Below are 15,145 nucleotides of genomic sequence, written 5' to 3'. Positions count from 1 at the left end.
AATTATCATCGTTTATTAAAACTGAAAGCCACCTTGCAAGGTAAAAGAGTGGCTCTTTGAACTTTTTTTATGTACGCCTTTGGGTATTTTTTACGCCATTTTGTCGAGTGGGATTTGAAAGGTATACCTTTAAAAGTATTAAAAGCTCTTAAGTCACTCAAGAGATTTTTATAAACGAAAGTTTTCAGATGTTATAGTATCTAGGCATTTTTGTTGCGATGAAAGTTCTCAGTTTCCTTTTGATCTAGTTGAGATCGAAAAATCTGTTATTATATAGTTTTTGGTATATTTTTAATTTTCGCGTGATAGTGTTGATTTTTATCGTGCGCGCGCGAGGATCTTAGCTTTGAACGCATGCGTCTAATTCTCTGTGACGTCATAAAGTCACGGTCAGCTTTGCTTGTGGCTGGTGTACGCAAGTGGAAGCGACGGTCGTTTTGTTTGGTGAGTAATTTTTCCATGGTTTTATCACAGATAGTTCAGAAAATCTTAACACATTAATGCTAAAAATGCAGAACTGTTCAAAACTCACCCTGCGTTCTGGTAGTTTGAAAATCGTGCTTGATTTCTCTTTGCAGCACCATGATTGTTGATAAGTCGAGCGACTTGCGGGCAAAACTCGCGCCACCTGCACTCGCTATTTTTCTCAATTCACGAGCTGAATGCGCTCAAAGTACGGGCAGCAGTTAGCGAAACATCTCTTTTATCCACAGCGAAGCAGCTGTGCTGTTCAGTTTCGAATTGTCAATCCTGAACTGGCTTTTCGATGTCAAGGTTTGAAGATTCAATGTACGATACCAGCTAGGGCAAGACAATTTCCTCGTTTCTTTGAATATTTGCGACACGGCGCTTGCAGCCATGAACAAACCGCTTGTCAGAACGTTTTAGCTACCCTGCTAGTTTGAATGACTAGAAGACGAAAGAGACCAAATTTCTCTGAACCAAGAAAAGGGTAAACCAAACCACGACTGTTTGAGTTGCGCGACAAACGAGTTTGCGAGACGCTCCTTATGTTTGTTGACATGTTTAAAGTTTAAAACATGCAGAGTGCTGCGCTTTCGCCAAGAGAGCTTTGCTAGCATTAACTTGATTATGGTAAATAAAAATTCACTGCCGTTATGTTGGAGCTCTTAGTTCTAGCAGGGTTAAAACCAAACGTACTCGGAGATGAGTTTATTCAGCGCTGACCAGCACAACACCTCTGTTGAGCACATTCCTCCTATTTCACGGTGCTAAGATTCTGCTTTTTCCAGCTAAAGAAAAAAGATCAAATGTTTCGCATAATTCAGTTCATTGTATCTGCACTGGTAAATCTTTTGTGTTTTTAGTTTCAGGATTCGTTTATCCACCCTTTTGCGGAAACATTGTTTACGTCAATTTCTTTTAACCGTGTCAAATGAATTATTAAAAATATCACTTGAGCTTGATCGATCGAAGCAAAGAGGGCTTTGTTTCGATTAAAAAAATCCTGCTCTAGGAACTATATTTTTGTATTCAAGCTGTCAACATCGGTTAGATTAAGTTTTTGTTCGATTGTTGGTATAATAAAAAGCCAGCTATTGATTACAGGGCTAAGAAACAGCCCTGCTGCAATTTAATTGTACATGTCGGATTTGTAAAAAAAGCCGTTTCTGTAACGCGCATATTATATAGATCTTGGTAGCTTATCTGTTCATGTCATGGTATATGAATCTTATAACGTATTGTACGTCTTGAAAGGTAGCTTGGTCATAAATATTTTATCATCAGGGATTGCCTTGATAGCTAATTTTCTTTTATAGTAACGGAGACTCAAATCTTTTATTACAGATGTTTGTGAAATTAAAATTTTAAAAATACAAATAGTATTGCTCTTGACGTGATGGTCCAGCTTTTAAAACACTCAAGATCTGGTCTTGACTAATTACATCCCTGGAATCCCTGCTGATCTCGAAATGTTTTTACAAGCGCTGTAGCTGTTAGAGAATTTTTTATGTCCATAGAACTCTTTTTTTTATCTCTGCTTTCCCGGACGTTTTGGCCATGGGAAGTGTTGCAGTTTTTCACCGATGAAATGGTCATGTGTATGTATTCTATTGTCTCTGAATTACAGAAACTGTTGTACATTTTGCTTCTGAAAGTGGTAGTAGCAACTTGCAAACATCACAGTTTGCCCTCTTTGTCCAAGGACGGTATTTTTATGAGGCTGGAAAAACCACTCTTGCTTTTGTTTGAACTTTAAGAATTTTTAATCTATTCTGGATTAAAACAAAGTTGACATTTGGACTTGAATTGTTGAAAAAAGTTTTCTTCAACTTTGAATTTCAGTTAGTGTCTACTTTCTTTCAAAAAACTGTGCAGTGCCAGGAATTATTTTACCTTTTTCCATTTTCCACTGCTGCATTTTACGTTGCTCTTAAGAATATGAAATTAAAAAGTCAACAGTCTGTGTACTTATCAGAAGAATGAATAACTCTACTATTCTAAGTGCATCAATGCCCCTATATTTGCATTTAAATAACATTACTACACTTTCCTTTGTGTGACTTTCCTTATAAGAAAGGTCATCAGTTTGGAATGTTAGATTTTCTTTATGTCTGAATTTTTTTGTTAATGATGCCTAGTACATATTTCTAGTTTAGTGTTATTTAATATAGCAAAAAATATAGCTGTTTTCTCCTTTTAATTTCTGAAGAAGAAGCTTAAATATTCTCTTTGAATGTTATTTCTGCTCAACTGGGAGTCTACTTGATGAAAGAGATGCTGGTGTCAACCTTTCATCATTGTAAAGGAATTACACTGAGAACCACAAAGTTTTAATTTTCAAGGCCAGGTGGATTTTTGCTAATTGTATTTTGACCAAGAGTGGCCATTTCAGGCACAACATAATAAAGAATGCAAAGCAAATTTGTCTCAGTTGCTGTGGAATAAGCAATATTATTAATTTTTTATTATTCATTTTATCATTTATCATACAATGTAAAGCCTTTGCCTGAATTGTATTACATAACACAACTTATTTTTCACAAAGTTGGTTTATGTGAACTTTTTGACAGAATTTTTGAAAGAAAAGCTGTCAATTCTTTTTGGTTTAGTTGAAAAGTCACATTGAAAGTAAGGTACATTTGATTACATTTGATTTTTGAAGATTGGTTTATTATTTTTTTTTTTGCCTATAATTTTTCAAACAATGATACTGATAAATAGAACTCTTTGCCAATTATGGTAATTTTTGAACTTGATATTTAGACACCTACACAAAGTGAAAAATTCATAGGCATTTATTATTTATATTATCTTATTTGTGTGCATAATAATAACCAATGAAACCTACTGCACTCTACTTTGAAGCTGGCAGTTGCTTACCGCGCCTGTTAATTTTGCAGTAAATCGGAAAGTGCAGGAAGGCACTGGCCAGAACTGAAACAGGGACTAGCGTATTTGTTAAGCTGTTGTTTCTTCTTATCTGCCACTAACTCAAACCAGTATTCTTTGCACAACTACATACTTAGATGAATATATTTCAATGTCAAAATCCTCAAGTCAGTCAGGGAAGAGTTTTATTGTTAGGTAAACCGTCCTTAGTGGTAAATGTTAAGGTGTGTCTAAGCTATGGTGGATGTGCCACAACCCCTTTGCACAACATTAAAATAGACAATGTCAAAGAAACTTACTGTTGCTTTATATGGCAGTTTTAAGTCTATTGCATTTTAAATAGACAGCACTCACAAAAATACCAGCTTGTTTGACTGGTTCATGATCTTCACCTTTTGTTGAATAGTTTGGCATAATCATGTACGAAGATTTTGAGTAAAACTTTCATTTGAAATTGCAAGTTCACTTTTGACTTTATATTTCATTTATATATGTTACTTTTCTCTATATTTGAGAAAGAAACTTGTGTTGTTTGAAAATGGTCAAAGGGGCTGTTTTTAAAGGCTACTTGTGGAGCAACCTAAATTTATTTTGAATCAGTTTAGCCATATGCAAGGAAGGTCAATGCATCTTATTTGTTTCTGTTTGTTTGTTTTTGTTTGCATTTCCTTTTTGTTCATTTGATGCTTTTATGACTACTAACATCTTTAATAAGACCGTTTAATAATGCTCACATTGTTACATACACCAAGCGACTTGTCTTATGAGCAACAAACAAACTGAAACATTCAACCTGTTGATGGAAAGTTGTCTTTGCTGGAGATGGTTTTGAAGCATATCCTCAAGAGTCATTTGCTCGTGTAACTGCAATTTTATCAACAAAAAATTGTTTCTGCTGAAGAGTGCTACAACAATGAGTGGATGGCTGGCTTTTTATTTTGCTGTGGACTGAACGTTGTTGTAACTGCCAACATGACACAACTGCTTATGGTATGTACAGTGAACTGTTTTATTTTATTTATTTATTTATTATGTTTGTTGTTGTTATGTTTTTCAGAGGTGAATGTTTATTTAAGATAGCTGAATTTTGGTTTCATAAAATAATATTAATCTTTTGCTATAATTAAAATTTAATATTTTTATTTTAAATTTAAACCTGATAATTGCGAGTAACTTTTTTATAATGTGTCTTGAAATATATGATTTGGCTTCTTCTGGTGAATTATTTGTTAAGGAATTTTTTTTCTCAAAATTATGTTATTTAATATTCTAAGTGTAACAAAACCTGCCCAAAAATGAAAGTGAATTTTGCAAAATCCACTTTGCACACTCTTTTTGTTAAGAAAACATTAGCCTCTTATCTGGTCAGCAGTGTTTTAGTGATAAGTCAAGTATTTGAAAGGTAAATATTGTACATGTATCTATGACATCAAAGGTAAAAATAACAGGAAGTTTTTGCTAAAAACTTCCTTTCATTTGGCGTTTGCTATGATACTGTTCATATTACTTAGACAAAAAACATCTAATGAGACCTTTTCGCCAGGACCTTTTTAATGGAAGTTAGTGATAGTATCACGTAAGTATATGGAAGCGTGCAAAAGATGCTTTGTGTGGCAAATTTGACAGTACCTTGTTACAGTAAAATATATATAATATTGATTAAACGTAACCTTTGGTTCTGTCTGCAATTATATAAAACATGGCCTTGGTTTTCACCTCATTGATTTTCAATGTTAGATTAATGATTACCCTTGTTTATATTTTATAGCTTATTTTTGAAAGCAGTTCTTTCTGCTTAGATCTACCAACATTCAAAACAAAATTGTATGAATTTTCTTTCAAAATGTCCAAACCATCTTTGTCTAGGTTTCACATGACCAATATTTTGAGTTAATTGAATTATCAACTATTAGATGTAAAATCTACTTTTAATTGAGTAAGGAATGCTTTTAGACAGAAGAGATGTTGAAATATTGATCCAGGGAGAATATTATCACTTTAAAAATATTGTTTGTCATCAGAGGCAACACCAGGGAATAGACATGTATTTTTTAGTGGTAATTTTCTTAAATTTAAATATATCACTCGCCCAATTTTCATTTTAAAAGGTTCTACAACATAAAAAGAAACACATTGTTTTTGTCCACAGTGCAAGTTTTCGTGGATGAAATTATTGGTAAACTGTGTTATCTTTTAGTTTATTTTGTGGGAAATGTTTTTTCCTGTGCCAGTGCAGGGTTGTCAAAAGTAGCCTGGCTGCGGGTGAAAATCGCCGCCTACTTGATTAGTATCGGTCAGCTACTCTGCTTGCTTTACTATTTTCGTAAAGAAAACAAAGAAAACAGAATACCTACTCAGCATTTAACAATAAAAGGATCTTTACCATCAATGTCTTGAGTGAGGGCTGAATTTATTGTTTTCTGATTGAAGAAGAAACCATTCTTATAGACAAAAAAGTTTCTTTTACTTGCAGTATCTTTTAAGTCCCATAGAACAAGAGTTTTTCATTGACTTTTTCTATTTTGCTATGATTTTTATGACCAAACATGCCTATTTCACAGCCCCACTGTCTACTGATGATAGGGGAATTTAAAGGACACAAATACATTCTTTAAAAACAAAGTTAGTGTTGAATAGTCATCTCTTGCAAGTTACAGCAAGGAAATGTTTGTAAACATGTTATGAGTATTTGGAAATAACTCTTGGGCTGACAGGTTATGTCCTATTTTTAAAAGTAAATGTTTAATAGTGATAACTTTTACTGTTGCTGGTTGAGAGTGAGCCTTCTTTTTCATTTTTTATGTCATTGGACTTAATGTTAAAAAGCGTACATGTAAGGTGGCATTTTTGTACATTGGATGTTGTCACGTCATAGCTAATGCTGTTTTGTTTTGCATTTTTGTTCTAGAGAAAATAAAAAATAATAATAATGGGGAAGCAAAATAGTAAACTCAAACCTGAAGTGTTAGCAGACTTAAAACGAGAAACTGAGTTTACTGAAGCTGAGCTCAAAGAGTGGTACCGAGGTTTTTTGAAGGACTGTCCTAGTGGCCATCTTACTGTTGATGAGTTCAAAAAAATCTACAGCAGCTTCTTTCCCCATGGTGATGCATCTAGGTTTGCAGAACACGTCTTCCGCACATTTGACAAGAATGATGATGGCACTATTGATTTCCGTGAATTCATGTGTGCTTTGTCTGTGACATCGCGTGGAAAACTGGAGCAGAAGTTGAAGTGGGCATTCAGCATGTATGATATGGATGGTAACGGATACATCTCTAAGGATGAAATGCTAGAAATAGTGAAAGCAATTTACAAAATGGTGGGCACAGTTATGAAAATGCCTGATGATGAAAGTACACCTGAGAAACGTACCAACAAGATTTTCACTCAGATGGATACAAACAAAGATGGTATGCTGTCGCTTGAGGAGTTTATTCAGGGAGCAAAGGGTGACCCTTCTATTGTCCGTTTGTTACAGTGTGACGCACTGCAAAAAGTTTAAAGCTCCACACATAAATTATTCAGGAGCTAGGGAGGTGGTGGGAGCAGTGTCAGTAAAAGTCACCTTTCTTGTACCATTCATTCTAACTTCTCAACCATCACTGACAGTTTCCTTAGATGATACATGTAGTCTTATTTTTGTTATCTTGCAAGTACTTCTTTGTGCTTGATGTGGCATGATTGTGCTTTGATTTGAGTGCCACAAGCTTCCCCACCTACCCAAACTGCATATTATCACTGAAATAAGTTATACATACTTGAATACAGATTTTGTGTTTTGTTACAGGTTTACACAGATTTTCATAACCTTTGTAGGGTACAAAGAAAGTCCGTTTTACAGCTTGCCATTCAGGCAAGCTGTAGCTAGATTGTAAAAGCTCAAAAGTCATATCAACTAGCCTGAAAAAATGTTTGAATAAGCTGTATTCATCACAGTTCTTCTGTAATTTTTGAATTCCTGAAAAAACTTCATTTGCCTTTCAGGCAAGTTAAGAACAGAATTCACTAGCCCGATAGCAAAATCCACTAGCCCCAGGCTATCGGACACTACTTTCTTTGCACGCTGCTTTGAGGTGATAATTAGTTTTAAGAGTGCACAAAAGTTCTTGATTTCTCAATTGCTAGGAGCCCCCAGTTGACCAGATGTAAGATAGAAATCTTGTATTGTGTCACTTTTGGCTAAAAAATGCAAACAGTACCTAGAATGCATACACAACATTTGAACTTTGTAAACGACTTACAATAATTAATAATTCTGTGAACTTCCTTGTAACTCATATTTTGGAATATCTGGCTGGTTCCAGATAATCATGTGTTCAGTTCCTTATGGGAACTTATATTATTTTTGTTGCCAAATTCATGCCAGTTCACACATTATTTTTTATGCTGCTTAATCCTTTCTGGTAACATGGACATGCTGCTTTGAATTGGCTTGTGTTCATAGTTTTGACAATTTCAAGAAGCATACAAGTAGTTAGAAGCTCTCTAAAGTTTTTGTAAATAGTTCCAAACTATGAAAACCTGAATAGTATCTTGGTTCACACTTATTCAGTTATTTATTTGTTTTAGCTCCAAACATTCCTATTCAAATAACGTGAAGCTTGTGACAAAGTCATTTTTTGTTTTACTCACATTTGATCATATACGTATGTGAATTTGTGCATTATTAAGTAATAAAATTATTATCATTATATATTATTATTTGACAAGGTTCAATCCACTACCAATGCTTTATCATGAAAAGAATTTTTTTCTGTGTTCTCTGAAGTTTGCCAAAAAGGTAGAATTCTACAGTATACTGTGGAAATCTTTTATTTCATGTGTTGGTGCAAGGAATTTAAGAATGATATGTATCATATTATTACAATATTTATCTTTCAGCGGAAAGTTAAATGCCTTATATTTAAAGTACATGTAATCTATATTTAGTTCTACAGAAAAAGATAATTTATCCAGTAAATTGTTCTTGAGTTTTTTAATTTCATTGTTGTCATTTAAGTGAAAATATTTCTTAAAATTCATCAGTCTAATGATTTGTTCGTTTTTCATTTCTTTTGTAATATTTTATTAATCAAGCAAACTTTTACTTACTTGTTAAAATAAATGTATTATTGAAGTGAAATAAAGTGAACTGCACAAAAATAGTCTGTATGATTTTTTTTTATTCAAGTTACTCCTCCCTTTCAATCATTTATGTATTTTGTAATGTATGCATCAAAACATTTTTGATGTGAGTGAAAAACAATATTCTCAATACCTCCAAGTTTGTTAAACCGCCTTGAGAACTAAACTGTTTGAACAGTCTACAAACAATCTATGGATTTTTTGGAATTACAGTGTTTTAATACAATTGTGCCTGTTGTCATTCTTTTTCTCAATAGCTCTACCATAATGCTGTGTGTTGTCCTGTGTTCTGTATAGTACTTGCATACTGTCGAGAATTCATGGCTCTTAACCATGCATCGTCCACCAGTGATTAACAGGGTAGTACAGCCTTCCAACATTAATATTCCCTTATTCCTAGGTCTAGTTATGGCGAGATGGTATTTCACCCTAACTTTTTAACCTTAAAATACAATCATATGATGTTACCATTCAAATGATTCCTCTTTGGAAGGACGTTTTCATAGTAATATTTATTTCGTTGTATTTTACAAAAAGACGTTAGGAATTTTTTTTGTAAATTTTCACTTCAGCTATTGTTAGAAATGGAAGGGTTTAAGCGGGGAAAAGAGGAGGTATAGAGAATCACATACTAATCAGCTTCTTAGAAGTAGCTAGAAGAGAGGGAGGCACCACTATCAGGGGACGTGACGTCATATGAAAGTCAGGTAATTTTCCATAAAGTCAGGAGAACCGTAGTTCTTGGTAAATTCAGTGATACTCGCATGCACAATTGTGGTTCATGGATTTCGATACGGTATTAAAATTGCGCATGAAATTTCTACATTCTTTAGAAGTAAAAAATGAAGAGAAGAGCGTTCGTGGCCTGGAAAAGAAGCTAGATAATGTTGAATGCAAAGTCAAACATCGTCGTTTAGACGTCGGAAGAAAGTCAGGAAAAAGTGAGGCAATTATTTTTTTCCAACTAGGGAAAACCGTTGTAGAATTTCTCGTCGCTTTATTTTTGGTCTTGGTCTTCGCTGCTTCTTCTCATCTTTTTTGTCAGTCTTAAGGCTCATGCCCTGAGTTTCACATGGAGTGCGGGTTCTGGTGGATTTCTAGAGTAACTACGCCCAAGGAGAATAGTCAGTTCGTTCGTGATGTCTGATGGGGCTGAAGTCGAGTAACACTAATGGAACAGTAAGTTAAACAGTTGTTAACACACTAATGGCTCACTGCAGGTGGATAACATCTTCATCCTAATCCAATCAAGGTCTGTGAAATAATCCTTCAAGTCTACACATCTCACACTAATCCTTCTCAATGTTGATTCTCTTTACGTCTCCGTGGAAACCAAACCACCTTACGTAACGTGTACTCCTGGTGTAATCATTGTGGTCAGTCGTTGAATTCGCCTTTGTTGTCCTACCAAAGACTTACTGAGTTGCACGCCATTTTACAGGTTGTGTGCAGTGCACTTGTGAACCATGGGAAAGCAAAACAGTAAACTCAAGCCTGAGGTTCTCGCTGATCTCAAGGACCAAACGAATTTTTCGGAACATGAACTACAGGAGTGGTACAAGGGATTCCTCAAGGATTGTCCAAGCGGTCATCTGACTTTAGAGGAATTCAAGAAAATCTACGGCAACTTCTTCCCCTACGGCGACGCCTCCAAGTTTGCGGAGCACGTTTTTCGCACGTTTGACAGCAACGGCGATGGTTCCATCGACTTCCGCGAGTTCATCTGTGCCCTGTCAGTGACATCTCGTGGTGGTATAGAAGAAAAACTCAAGTGGGCTTTCAGTATGTATGACCTGGACGGTAATGGATATATCTCCAGGCCCGAGATGTTGGAGATCGTCAGAGCGATTTACAAGATGGTAGGCTCTGTAATGAGAATGCCTGAAGATGAAAGCACGCCGGAGAAACGGACGGAAAAAATATTTAGACAGATGGATAAAAATGATGATGGCAAACTGTCACTACCCGAGTTTATTGAAGGAGCGAAGAGCGATCCGTCCATCGTACGCTTGCTCCAGTGTGAACCTGCCCCATAAGACTAAAGTATTTTTTGTTCGAGTATTTTTTTAAAGAAAATTGTTTTGGCAACATTCCTAATATAGCGCTGTTAAGAAGCATTTTCTTGTGCCTGTGGACAGACGGATGTATTATGAGGGTCATTTTGGGGACTGCAGATATCCCATTTAGTTGCCTACGGGGTTAAGAATTGGCAAATGTAGAGTTTTCTTATCGTTATAGTCAGTTTTAGTCCATTGTTGTACAAGATTTTTTATTATCAGTAGGTTTCTTTTGGTAATTTATTTTAGTAATGTATTGTCTGTGAAGACAGCTAGCCAGCAAGGGAAAGACGGCGGACTGTTGTTCTCCGATCTTTAAACTGAAAAGTGATTTAGCGAATGAATTAAATGAACCTCGCTGGAGCAGTATTTATTTATTCGACTTGTTAGCTGAATCCAAAAATCGTGATTCGAAAACAGTGGTATTTAGCCAACGGTAGACTCTGCAAGCAAAGGAATGATGGGTCGATTAAACTAACGCTCGATCTTAAACCTTCGCTCCTTTAGGTGTGAAGTTGAAGTTGCAAGCTGCATCTTTCCAATATTAGGTAAAATAAAGTAAAAGCTTCATTTCGCAAGGTCACACTTGACGGTTAACAGATTGTCACTGGCCTCAACTAACAGAAAGATGATGAGAACAAATAAAATGTCACGAAGCCAAAATGTGAAAACTGAATGTGATTCTCTAAATCTCCAGTTGCAGCATAAGACTTTGTAAAAGCTATAATATTGATCATGAAAAAAAAATGTAGCTAAAAAAAGACTTGAAAAAACCTTCAATATTAAAACAATAAACTAATGGAAGGTCACGGGTCCAACAGACCAAATTTTCTCTTTTGTCATTGGCAATATCTGCTAATTATAAGTTAAACTCTCTGTCGTCACGCTCACGTAATTAAGGGGTTTTGATGTGCCCTCGGCAAAAACAGTTGCATTTTTCATGGCGTGGGCGTTGTGAACCTATAGGTTACATTGTTTGGGACAATAAAACGCCGGTTATTGCCGTTATATGGAACAGTAACTGCTTGAAAAGGCGTGTGGTTCCCGGTGTGGCTGTTGTAGCGGGGAGACGAATGGCCGCCAGCGGAACACCTAATTAAAGCCAATTTACTTGGTCTTTTGCATATGACGAAAGAAGCAAGGCTGCAAAGTCCATGATAATAGAACATGAAACTTTTCAGGGAGCGAGTGAGGCAACAAAAGCGGTTTATTAGTGAGCTAAAAACACGTGACGTAAAACGGATTCTGGATAGATAAGAACTAAAGGATTGACAAAAAAAAGGTATTTTCGAGTATTTTACGAAGCTACTTGAACCACTTTGTGAGGCTTTTCTGCCAATTTGTTCGTTGAATGTACCCTTTCTCGCACTTAGTTGCGTTCAATACTAATAAATACCGTTTCGGAGCGTTATTGAAAACTTTGTTCAAACAATCACATTAAAAGGAATTTTTATTTATAGTTGGTTAGAGTTGTCTAAATGTTTCTCTTAACCAAAGAAATTGTCAACCGGTGACTCAAAATGTTCAATTAAATATTGCTAATTGAATGCCCTTCTTGGTTTAAAAGCTGAGGGACTTTTATGCAGGTGCGGCGTTCCTTGTCATAAATATTTGACCTTGTTCACGCTAATGCGTTTTTGTTTATAGACGCATTAGGTGCGCTTCGGCTGTGTGTGTACACTTATATTAAACGAACGGAAACAGAGGTCTTATGCAATCTCGTTCCCAGGCTTCTCTCTCTTCCTGGAGGAAGTACTGCGTCGAGGTTGCTACCTAAAATTGGAAACTGCGTCTGAGAATAGCTTGGGAACAAAAACGTTTTGCCTGAAGTTCGCGCCTTTTTCGATTGCTTAGTATGCAGACGCTGGTTTTAATTTGTAGGTGCAGGTTGTGCGGAAGCAGCTGGAATTTAAAGGGTTAGGGTTAGGGTTACAGAACCTTAAGTGACACCTGCACATTAGCCTGCGTGGCAGGCGTTAAAAGGGGAAGGGGGAATTTTGAGCGCGCGAGAGCGCGGGGGGCGTGCGAGAGAGAAAGGAAAAGAACGCGTTCCCCTCCTCCCTCCTTCCTCGCGCGCGGTCTCGCGTCCTAATTCCCTTCCCGCCCCTTTCCAACGCCTGCCACGCAGGCTACCTGCACATCTGTAAATTGAACTTTCTGATGTGCAAAGCTCTTGAGTTGACGTGGAGTTTTTTAACGTACTAGTGCGGTTTTCTCACGTGCCAAAATGTGTCTAAACGGGTAAAATGCTTCAAGTTGTACTGCAGATGCTAAGGGCTTAAATTGTGTGGCGCTGTTGTTAATATATTGGAGGGAATTCGGGCTTTGCTCATGCAGGCCGAGAGGAAAAGTTAAAATAATTCCAGGAAAACCAATCAGGATTAGTCACCGAACGTAATGCCCGAGGTAAAGGCATTTTTTCACTTGAATGACGAAAATTTTGTTTGTTATTGCCTGTACAAAAATTTTCCTTTACAAATAACGGCGACGGTAACGACGGCGCGCCCTGTATGTACTCTTGGGCCTGCTACACGGGCCGGTCAAAATTCTTTGCCCAAACAGTCCCAGGGTACAATAGCTGTTATGACAGTTGCGCCTCTAATCATCAAATATCCCGCAAGCGTGGCTAATACGTTGCAAAATGATCCTTCTACTTCGTTTTCTTGTGATAATCGCTGACAAATCAAATGAGAGCATTCAACACAACCCCGACCTTGTTCTACGCACAACTCCAAAATGACCGATTCATGTTTTCTTTATTTTTTAGATGCTAGTAAGGTAGAGATATGGGAAAGCAGAACAGTAAACTCAAACCTGAGCAGCTGGCCGATTTGACGGCACAAACCGAGTTCGAGGAAGCTGAGTTACAGGAGTGGTACAAAGGCTTCCTTAAGGACTGCCCGAGTGGCAATCTTACTGTAGAAGAGTTCAAGAAAATCTACGGCAACTTCTTCCCCTACGGCGACGCCTCCAAGTTCGCTGAGCACGTTTTTCGCACGTTTGACGCAAATAACGATGGTTCCATCGACTTCCGCGAATTTATCTGCGCCCTGTCTGTGACTTCTCGCGGCAAGCTGGAGCAGAAACTTAAATGGGCTTTCAGCATGTACGATCTGGATGGTAACGGCTTCATTTCCAGACAAGAAATGCTGGAGATTGTCAGAGCGATTTACAAAATGGTAGGCAGCGTTATGAAAATGCCCGAAGATGAGAGCACGCCCGAGAAACGGGTAGACAAAATTTTCACACAGATGGATAAGAATGCCGACGGAAAGCTGTCTCTTGCTGAGTTCATAGAAGGTGCTAAGAGTGATCCATCCATTGTTCGTCTACTCCAGTGTGATACGGCTGGGTCTAGTTAGACAATCTATGGAATAGTCCTCGTTTTGGAATCATAGTCACCCTCATCGAACAATTCTTTCATGTTTGTTTTGTTCCGTAGGCATTATAGCAACACTGTCCTCTTTTGGCAAATCTCCGCTTCCCACCGCTTATTAACGTTTCCACTTAAAATGTTCGAGAAGGTCAAAACTTTAGTATCGCACTTTGAAATCGCTTAGGCTTTCCCCAAATATCAATTGTTGTTAATGTATAGCTGGCTTCCAACCACTGGAAAAGGAGCGCTGTATATAATCGGTTCTCTCTCGGGGAAGTCCTTTGGTGTCCTTAATATTAAGGTATTCAAGCAAATAAAATTACACGTTGAACATAAAATGTATTTATTCACTGTATAGGAAGCCCCTACTGAAGGTAACTCCGTTGTTTCGAAATTCTAAAACAATTTAAAAACTGAATACTAAATGACTTTCTTATTAAGGTACGGAAAAACGGGCAACCAAAAGCATGCAGCTTGTTTGCAAGTTGAATAGCGACGTTGCGCGTTTTACCACCGACATCAAACCTGTCTTGGAGGTAAAACGCGCAACGTGTCTTGTCAACTTGTTTTGCAGCAATGTTGCGAAACAAGTTGCACGTTTTTTGTTGCCTGTTTTACCGAAGCTGTAAGGACTTCTGCCTCATCGATTCCTCTGAAATTTACTTGGCATGCTAATTATATCAATAAAAGCTGATATTAGAAATTTCAGAGCAAAACTTGGATGTAACTAAAACATAGAAGGGAGAAAGGGGAACGGGAAAATGAAAAATAGGAAAAAAAGAGAGAACTGGAAATAAAGTTACCGATAGGGCTATAAGTTAGGTTTTGTTCCCATATTTCATCTTCCTGTTCCCCGTTCCCCGCTTCCCTTTAAGTTAAATCCCGATTTTCTCTGAAAAGTGGGGTCCATTTAAGCACCAGTTTCGTGAAAAGTGTTTACCACCAATAGAATCGGATTATTTCATGTTATTGCCGAATGATGGCTGTTGTTTTTCCTGAGAGTTTTGTAGCCATCGTGTTTAAACCAAAAAAGAAATGACAGAAAGTTCGTCACAGTTCGACCCGGTAGGTAGATCGGCAGTGCATTTTTAAAAATAGGCTAATAAAGTCATGTATCGAGAACAACTACCTGGAAAACTTTGCTTCCCCTTTTGATGCGGAAAGGTGTTTTCATGGTGGAAATAAAACTGAGCGAGGATCGGATAAAGCACCAAGACGCATAAAGCTCTTT

General features: G+C 37.0%; 2 protein-coding genes across 4 annotated transcripts; both read left to right on the top strand.

Annotated features, from left to right (window-relative positions):
• Window positions 1-292: 292 nt before the first annotated feature.
• On the top strand, window positions 293-14,252 carry LOC140952940 (neurocalcin homolog). 2 transcript variants are annotated; one of them, XM_073402395.1, is made up of 2 exons: window positions 293-444; window positions 13,306-14,252. In XM_073402395.1, the coding sequence occupies exon 2, from the start codon at window positions 13,325-13,327 to the stop codon at window positions 13,898-13,900; it is 576 nt and encodes a 191-aa protein (XP_073258496.1). In that variant the 5' UTR covers window positions 293-444; window positions 13,306-13,324; the 3' UTR covers window positions 13,901-14,252. The 2 variants fall into 2 exon arrangements, with proteins under 2 accessions (XP_073258496.1, XP_073258497.1); XM_073402396.1 differs by lacking the exon at window positions 13,306-14,252 and adding an exon at window positions 9,923-11,541 and having other exon boundaries at window positions 326-444.
• Window positions 4,221-7,198, top strand: LOC140952941 (neurocalcin homolog). Of its 2 annotated transcripts, none has more exons than XM_073402398.1 (2): window positions 4,221-4,344; window positions 6,263-7,198. In XM_073402398.1, exon 2 carries the CDS (start codon window positions 6,284-6,286, stop codon window positions 6,857-6,859), a length of 576 nt encoding a protein of 191 aa, XP_073258499.1. In that variant the 5' UTR covers window positions 4,221-4,344; window positions 6,263-6,283; the 3' UTR covers window positions 6,860-7,198. The 2 variants fall into 2 exon arrangements, with proteins under 2 accessions (XP_073258499.1, XP_073258498.1); XM_073402397.1 differs by lacking the exon at window positions 4,221-4,344 and adding an exon at window positions 5,051-5,530.
• Window positions 14,253-15,145: the final 893 nt, after the last annotated feature.

The sequence above is a fragment of the Porites lutea genome, chromosome 11, assembly GCF_958299795.1.
Source record: "Porites lutea chromosome 11, jaPorLute2.1, whole genome shotgun sequence".
Classification (NCBI taxonomy): Eukaryota; Metazoa; Cnidaria; class Anthozoa; order Scleractinia; family Poritidae; genus Porites; species Porites lutea.
Note: the sequence above shows the minus strand (reverse complement) of the source record. Positions and strands in the feature narration are given on the sequence as shown.